The sequence below is a fragment of the Asparagus officinalis genome, chromosome 4 (assembly GCF_001876935.1).
Source record: "Asparagus officinalis chromosome 4, Aspof.V1, whole genome shotgun sequence".
NCBI classification, from domain to species: domain Eukaryota; kingdom Viridiplantae; phylum Streptophyta; class Magnoliopsida; order Asparagales; family Asparagaceae; genus Asparagus; species Asparagus officinalis.
This window is the reverse complement of record NC_033797.1, coordinates 114,199,159-114,208,622: the sequence shown is the minus strand read 5'-3', so window position 1 is coordinate 114,208,622 and position 9,464 is coordinate 114,199,159. Positions and strand designations below refer to the sequence as shown.

General features: G+C 42.4%; 1 protein-coding gene across 1 annotated transcript; it reads left to right on the top strand.

The window, feature by feature from the left end:
• Positions 4,822 to 6,074, top strand: LOC109839183. The gene is made up of 3 exons (XM_020407613.1): positions 4,822 to 5,344; positions 5,414 to 5,728; positions 5,801 to 6,074. The coding sequence occupies exons 1-3, from the start codon at positions 4,822 to 4,824 to the stop codon at positions 6,010 to 6,012; spliced, it is 1,050 nt and encodes a 349-aa protein (XP_020263202.1). The 3' UTR covers positions 6,013 to 6,074.

Sequence of the window (9,464 nt, the reverse complement as noted above, 5' to 3'; positions counted from 1 at the left end):
CTTGGCTACCGACTTGTAGGATCGGGCATCTGCCATGTCCATATACTCGTGGTCTTTGGCCATCAGTTGCTCATAATTTACAACAAACTTCTTAGCAAGCGATTCGGCCAACTCGTTGCTCTACAAGCTAGTCACGAGTTCAAACATAGCAACTAAACTCTCTGGGTCGTTGAGCTCCAGCCTTTTCGCCTAGAACCACTTGAAGTAGGTTCGTAGTCTCTCTCCGGGCCCCTACCTCATCTGAATCAACACATGAGGGGCAACTTCAGCTTGGTATCAGCCAGGAAGTGGTGGATGAACTTCTGACTGAGTTGTTGGAAGCTGTTGATGGACTTCTTCTCAAGAGTGTTCCACCAGAGCTTGGCACTCCCTGAAAGAGTGATGGGGAAGAATTGACAGATGATTTTTTTTGATGCTTGGAGCATGCTCATCACATCCTAGTAGTTCTGAACATGCTCGGAGGGATCTCCTTCGTCTTTATACTTCTCCACGTGAGGCATCTTGAACTTATCACATGGGGCATTCATAAAGTCATCAGAAAGAGGGGTGATCCCCACGATGGCTTCTATGATCAGTCTGTACACCCAATCATAGCTAGAGTTCCCTATGGTAGCAAAGGGAGCTGGAGAGGCACGGTGATAGAGGAGAGTCTTAGAGACCACTCTCCTGGTGCAGTCCCTAAGGTGACTAGGGCCAAGACTCTTACCGGTGATCTCCTTGTTTGGTTCAAAAGTCGCTGCTGTGGAATTCATTATAACTTTGTTCGATTACAACAAATTCGAAAGAATAATCTTTTTATAAGACTTTTTCTACACAACAAAACAAAAATTACAACTCTTGAGAAACAAACACGAAAATCGTCTATCAATTTTCGTTTTCGTGGGACTTTACCTGTGCCGGGAACGCTTTGGTTCGTGGACCGCCGATTCACAGATCGTGAAGAGGGGGGGCTTATGATTCTAACTTCGCTATCGAAGTAGAAATTGAAACGATATCTTATCGAAGTAAGATAGTCGTTCTTCTTAAAATCAAGTCGAAGCTTAATTTCAAGGCGTTGCAAGAAAAGAACTCAAATCTCTGCTCTCTCTGCTCTGGAATGCTCTAACAAATGCTCGATCCTCGTCAGAAGTGACCCTAGGGGGGTATTTATAGCCTCAAGGGTCAGTAACTGCAAAAACTTAACAATCGAAGAAGTCAGTACGGCGAGACAGTGTTTACTGTCTCGCTGGGCGAGACAGCGTTTGCTGTCTCGACCCGCGAGACAGTAAATTTGCTGTCTCGCTCAGCGAGACAGTAAATGCTGTCTCGGAAAATGGCAGTTTCTCGCTGTAACTGTTCTCTCACGTTTCAAACTCCGTTATTTTGGCAGTTATCCACGTGATTTTCGCCCATGATGTTTCCCACGTCCCTTGCTAGTTAATGGACACGTGTAGGGCAGTTACAAATATAGTTTTGACTATTTCAACACTGTCTCGCTGGCGAGACAGCAAAGACTGTCTCGCTGGCGAGACAGCAAAGACTGTCCCGCTGGCGAGACAGCAAAGACTGTCCCGCTGGCGAGGCAGCAAAGACTGTCCCGCTGGCGAGACACAGCAAAGCCTGTCTCGCTGGCGAGACAGTTCATACTTGTTTTGATTTTTCCAAAACAGTATGAAATCCTTTCTTGTGAATTTTTGAGTGATCTTCTCTATGCTTGGGATATCTATTAGCATTTTTTGACGCCTACAGATACCCCCTCCAAAGTATTCCAGACTCATTCTTTTATAGAGGAGCATGGGATACTTTGGATAAGATAGATTTTATTTACGGTCCCTTCAATGCTTGGCTGAATAGATCGTATGAAAGGACTTGTAAATGACTTCAATGTTTAACCTCTTCTGCTGTTAGTCTATCCAGTTCTTCGTAGAATAGCTAACGTTCTCCCAGCGTCGCGTTTATCGCTTGACCGTTGTCGAGATCTTGAATTGAAGTTGATATTTGCTCTTGTGAATTCAGTTTCTGACTTTGGTGGTGCTTCGATTTGAAGAGATTTCATTTGGATTTGAAAGGTCTGTTTCCCCTCTTTTCTTCAAAATCTTGACTTTTGGCAACCTGTGACTGTGCATGCAGCATTTCAGTTGTATTTGTCCTATTTTTTTGTCGATTTCATGTTCAAAATCTTAACCTTCCTCTTGGATTTCAATGTAGATCACATACTCATCATGTCGCCACGTAGAGCTCGAGGGAAGGGAATCCGACCGACTGTTCAGAGCCCTGAGGAGGCTGCCCCTGCTGCGATCTCACGTGGAGGTATATTTCTTTCACCTTTTCACGAATTTAAATATTGTATTTCGTCCATTCCATATATATATGCACCTGTATTTGCTTGCAGATCCTCGTTTGTATCCTTTGAGGTACCTTCGAGAAGAGCCGGTATCCTCCTTTGAGGGGATCGACGCTTAAAAGTGTTTGTTTTGCTTTGACAAAACACACTTCATAATACACAGGGGCGATTTTACATCATCCCATATGTATTGAAAGGTTTTGGTATGCCGTTATAATGCCCGCATACCTCCTTTATACATATGGTGGATAGAAAATCGTCACACCTGTTATGAGATAACGACTATATCTTATAGAATGAGATATACCGTTTTTCTCTAAAATTTTAGGATGACACTTACACCATTTATGTGTATGCCTCTTTTATCAGTCCGATTTCCTTCTACCACATTTACTGCTGATGTGATTACTGGCCGGAGTAGCGTGACCCACTCTTATTACGAGGGGATCCCGTTAATTGAATTCTCTCCCCAGTTTAAATCTGATTATAACGGAAGTGATAGTGAATTAATCCAGCGAGGTAGTTGTCGTGTTCTACGACGATTAATCACAGATGCGCCCTTGATCTCGGAGCAAGACTCGAATCAATGCATAAGGAAGCCAGATTTCTTATTTGGTGACTCGGTAAAAGATCCGAAGATTGCTTTCTGCCAGCCTGCGCAATGGTTGCACCAGAGTGGATCATCATTCTTATATCTGCCTTTTATCCCTCGGGATCATTCACTGTTAATGTTCAGGAACCTATCAGTTGGACGAGAGATGTTCTGGAAATTAACCGAAAACCACGAGCACATTCATTGTGGTTTCATTGGAAAGGAAGCAACTCCAGGTTCCAGTGAAAGAGCTCATGTGAGAGGACTTCATCCGGGTGTCTTAGGACAAGACAATATTCCTCAGAACGAAAAGATAGTGCAAGCCAACACTGTGAAGAACCGGTTAGCGGCAGCAGGAAAAAGATTGCCCAGAGAGACTTTCAGGTGTTATGGATGGGTCCATTATTCTGGGAACAAGTGGTGGTGGACCAGGATGACCCAATATGTGTTGAAACGTTTTGGGCGAGAATTAGCAGGATTAGGGTTGGATGTCCCGATTCGTGCCACCATGCATGGCTTGCAGAGCAGTGTAAGTCATTTCCTTTGTTTGTTCGAGATCTACAACCCGGACACCAATACATTCTTTACCAAGAACGGGGAACTTGGACTACCACTGCATGAAATGATGCAAGTGTCTGCTTTGCCTATGGGCGATGTCCCATATCAAGAGTTCTTTCCGACCACCAATCAGCTGATTAAGATGAAAGATAGCTCGACTGCGACCTATGACACTCTATGGGAATTGACCTGTCATTATCATATAGCCATGGCCGAGATGGAGCCCAAAGCCAGAAAGAAGTCTCCTCAAGTCAGTTTAAAACAATTCGCTGATTATCTCTTCAAGAATCTGGATGTCCGTTCGGCAGATGTGTGCGGATTGTCTCCCTTGAGTACGGATGAAATTAACCGTCTGTTAGAGAAAACCAACGCGCAATCTTATACTTCGCGCTCAGAAGATGGATTTTTGCACGGCACTAAGTTCCGCTCTTATCTGTGGCAAGCTGGTGTTCCGATTAGCCCTACTGCTCTGCTGGCAGGTTTTCTAGCCTTATGGTTAAAGAGATGTGTAGTTCCCCATCAATCCGCAGATGCGATGCCAATGGAAGTGTTGTATCCGGCCGTCCAGCTGGCTACAGGTCGCAAATTATCTTTGCTTCCCGCTATGGTGGCCGATATTCATAGTGGATTGCGGCAACTAATCTCCGCATTTACCCAGGAGAAAAAGAAACCTTCCGCCAGCCTGTCCGTTCCGAAGCTGGAGCTGCCCTATACTTACTTAATGGCCTGGTTGGTACTTCATCGACCAGATTTAATGGAGGCTCCTGATACGGTAGATCTCAGTGTCCCTCTGTTGCAAAATCTCGAGAATTGCAAATGGAGCAAACATCGAGAGCCGGACATAACGAGGCAGTTTAAAATTCACAAATGTTGGGAATTTTTTCCTTGCTTCCCTCAGTTCTCCGGTACTTACAACACTACCTTAGTGGATGCTGAAGACCCAAGGCAGAATCGTACCATTTTGGATGTCGGGTGCTTCAGATGGTTGATGAATATTCGACCTGGATATCTGTTGTTCAGGATAAGGGATGTTTGCCACATCGAACCCTATCTTCCATGTCGATTCGCCCGTCAGTTCGGGTATGATCAGATATACATCGGCAACCCGAATCGTCACCTCAGCTTTCGAGGTGGACTTATCGACGGGGCGAGAGCTTGGTTTTGGAGCATTGCCGGCTGCACCAATGTTGAATTTGATCTCCCCTTAGAGACGCCGCCTCTACGGATGACTTTCCTCTTTTGCAAATGGCTGATAGCCACCAATATTGCCACTCGACGTAGGAGGATATCAGACTCAGAGGAGGAAATAGCTCCATGACAAGCAACAGAACCGCCTCGTGAAGCTGTGATGTCTCCTCGAGGAAAAGAGGCTGCTGAATCATCAAGAAAAGGAAAGGAACCGGCTCTCCCAGTTGATAGTGAAGAGGAGTTTGATAGTGAAGCAACCGAAACTTCAGAAGGGGAAGACGAGAATGAATCAAGTTCTGAGGAAGTATCTGGCCTTCCCGATTCATTCTTTGATAGAGGACTTGTAAGGCCTTCTGTCGCTCCGACCCAACCACAAGCTGCTCCAAAGAAACGTAAGGAAAGAGTCGTCATGGAACATCCTAACCGGATGACGGTAGAAGTTCTTAGTTGCGACGAAGAGGATGAAGAGGATATGGTGCCTCTCATTCGTCGGCAAATATCTCGAACTTCTACTCAAGCTCAAACTCAAGTTTCTCCCCGAGCTGAGTTACGCACCAAACATCGTCATGAAGGTTCTGGTGCACGCCCTCTGAAGAAACAGAAGAAAGCTGTTTCTAAACCGCGCGTTCATCTTCCTGCTGTAGAAGAGACATCCGGTCGTAGTGCTTCTTCTGATGAGCAAGGTAACGATTTGTTTTTATAGCTTTTACACTTTTTGACGTTCAAACTTATTTCATGTTCAACTTCTGCAGGGAGTCGAGAGGAAGGAGAATTGTCAGCTGATGCTGCTTCTCCCGGAGGTATGGAAATTGAGGAAACAAGCTTCGTCCAACAAATGCATGATGCTCTGAAGGAAGGATCGGCTGATGTTCCACCCACTCCTGACGTTGATCCATCAGCTGCGGACACAGGTACTGATCTTTCTCCTCTCGGAAGAGAAATCCGAGAAATGAATGAGTCGGACCGTGTGCCTCCTCTAATGACCTGTGCGCTTTCTCTCCTTTTAGTCAAATTAAAAGAAGCAGGTACCAGTAGTGGAGCTCTCGAATCAGCCCCGACCAATGAAGGTAAAATCGATCTTTGTCTTGGGCAGATTCGTCTAAATTTACATGTTATTTATGGTTCCTCATGTTCTTTAGACATCCCGATGCACGAGCCTATTGAAGGAGAAGCTACCCATGCCACCAAAGTCGATGATTTTAATAATTTCGACTTTAATATCTCAGAGGACGACCATCAACAAATCCTTGATTCTCTGTTAGAGAAAGCCTCTGATGCAACTATCGGCTCAGATGTTGGAATTGGTTCAACGGAAGCCGGTCCTTCTGAGAGTAAGACTTTGGTTCTGTGAACTCCACATATATATATACGTATATATTTTGACTTGATTAATCATATAAGTGTCTGAATTATAGGACCAACTGCTGGAGCTGATTTTTTTTTGTGCTCGAACTCATTTCATTTCCAATTTCTGTAGAGAGTCAAGAAGAGGGAGAATATCGAGTTGGAGCTGCTTCTCCTGGAGGTATGGAGACTGAGGAGACCAGCTTCGTCCAGCAAATGCAAGATGTTCTGAAAGAAGGACCAACTGACGTTGCCCCAACTCCTGACGTTGATCCATCCGCTACGGACACAGGTACTGATCTTTCTCCTCTCGGAAGAGAAATCCGAGAAATGAATGAGTCGGACCGTGTGCCTCCTCTAATGACCTGTGCGCTTTCTCTCCATTTAGTCAAATTAAAAGAAGCGGGTACCAGTAGTGGAGCTCTCGAATCAGCCCCGACCAATGAAGGTAAAATCGATCTTTGTCTTGGGCAGCCCTGACCTCTGTCAAGCCGGCTTCCTGCTGGTGCACTGCGACAAGTCCTTCGCTCTTTGTCTGATGTTGCTACAATTGTAACATGTACCCCAAACTCTGGGTCGCTATGGCGCTGTCAAATCATGTTGTGCTCCCTTCTTATACTGTCCTTGTTGATAGTGGTAAAAATCTTTACACCGTTGTTGGGGTTCTCTAGATTCCGCAATAGGCCCCTTATCCTTACCATCGTCACCATGCTGGTTTTGATTTCTTCATTAATTACAGGCATATCTCCCTGCTTCAATTGGACTAGCTCTAACTGCTTATCGATGATAAAGGGGGAAAATTGTGATATGCAGTTGGTCGGATTTGGTTTGAATGCCCCATTTAATTTAAGGAAATCCGACAAATCATATTTTGCCCAAGATGACCCAATAGCTCATGCTAGAATTTAAAAGAATTTGGCTCCCTAAATCTTAAAAATTATTGCAACATGATGTATTTTAGGTTATACAAATTCTAAAGTGTATAAATAAAAACCACATAGGTTCACAAGAGTTTAAAGCAAACTCAAGTTAAATCAAAATTGTCTAACAAATGCATATAATCCAAATATAGAAAAACTAAATAGTTTACCTTGACCACTTCGATAAGATCCGCTTCAATATCCACTACCTCCCCTCGTCCAAGCTTATGAATATTAGTTTGAATTATGATATGTGCTTCAGGCACTATGACTGAACCAATTAAACTTGCATTATGGTTTCTCACAACAGCTGGTTGTGTTTTTAACAACTACTAATACAAGGATTAATTCATAATGCTTTTAGTTGTACTATTGTAAGAGTACAAGGTTACTTGTTGAATTGTATTCAGTCGAGGGTTTAAAATCCTAAAATGGCTATAGGATAAGATCTCCTACTATGTTCATAGCCTACCCCTTGTCCACGCGTATAAGTAATTTTCTGAATTGTAGCATTGTGACGCCCCTGTTTTCACACTTGGCTGCAGTCCAAGGTGAACCCAGAGATGTCAAACCTGTCATGCACCTCCACTGTGCATCAACATGTTTCACCAATCACAGTAATATCCTCTAGTGGAAACCAATATAAATGAAGGTACAAAACAGGCAAATAAGGGAAATAAATACTATAGACATGATACGGAAAGATATATCTCATAAATGAAATCATGTCCCAAATAAACTAAACTGGAATACAACTGATATACATCTGGAGTCTAAAATAACATGATATGTCTCAACATGAATCGATTAGAAATCGTACTAAGGCATATTGCCTTAACAATATGAGTACAAACTCAAATGACTAAATGGAAACATAAGATCACTGTGGAGTCCATACTAGTAAAAATACGCGACGGAGACTATGCAAGAACTCCGTCACCCTGCGACTCTCCGATGCTCTGAGCCGCCTGAAATGAGAAATAAAAAAAAAAGAACAACAACAAGAGCGTCAGAGCGCTACAACAAGTTCACCTCCATCCGCCCCCAGGGGAAGGGCTGCTAGATGATGAAGTGGAGGCTCTATCTATTAAACATAGTCTACCCAGATCATTTTCCCTGTATCTAATGGAATTAATATTTAGAAACTTACAACTTGAGACGTAGTACGTCGAGCGAAATAATCCAAACAAGAAAACCCTCATGTATATACCGTATGTCTCAAATAGTAAATAACTAAATATTAACCCTGAACTAAGCAATCAAAATATAATTGGAAAGTAAAGCATCATAATAGACATCAGCATATGTATCTCGTGTACTCGTATAGCAAAGTATCTCAACAATGAGTAGAAACACTTTTGGCATCCGCCAAATACTCATGTAAATAGTTTATAATATTATCATTCTGAACTTCTTCCAACTCATCGCATCATCGCGCGGATCGACAAATAGGTATCATCGCATCATAGTGCGGATCGATAAATAGGTATCATCGCATCATAGTGCGGATCGATAAATAGGTATCATCGCATCATAGTGCGGATCGACAAATAGGTATCATCGCATCATAGTGCGGATCGACAAATAGGTATCATCGCATCACCGTGCGGATCGACAAATAGGTATCATCGCAGTCTCATTTGCGGTGTACTAACTCACAAGTAAATAGATCTCAATTCGTCATAATCCCCGTGGGATACTTAAATGCGTATTTCGTCATATTCATGACTGTAAGTATAACATCGAGTGGCTCAAACTCCACGATCGCGTCACAAATGGCGCAAACAAACTCCAGAAAATAAAACTGGGCCAAACTGTCCAGTAAATGGTCAGGGTTACCAACCCCGCCTATCTGCTATAATAACTAATTGTGAATAGTAGCAGTACTTACTAATAGCAACAGTACTTTACGACTAGTATCCGTACTAATGAATAGTAACAGTACGTATGAATAGTACCGTATGAATGAATAGTAACGGTATGTATAAATAGTACCCATACGTATGAATAGTGTTAGTACTTATGAATAGTGTCGTATGTGTAAATAATAACAGTACGTATGAATAGTACCCCAGTATGCATGAATAGTAATAGTACTTATGAATAGTGCCGTACGTATGAACAGTACGGCATTTATGAATAGTACCATAGTATGTATGAATAGTACTCATGAATAGTGTCATACGTATGAACAGTATCGTATTTATGAATAGTACCATACATATGAATAGTAATAGTATTTATGAATAGTGTCGTAAGTATGAATAGTACCGTACGTATGAATAGTACCGTATGTATGAATAGTACCATACGTATAAAATAGTGAAAGTATTTCCAGCGGTAGAATTGTACGTATAGTTCTAGCTAGCAATATCATGTCTTTAGGAATTTGGTCTTATATTCCATTCATCAATTTTCATCAATATCAAGTCTTTTCTTCAATATCATGTATATTCATCAATTTTTATCAATATCATGTCTTTTCATCAATATCATGTATATTCATCAAATTTTATCAATATCATGTCTTTTCATCAAT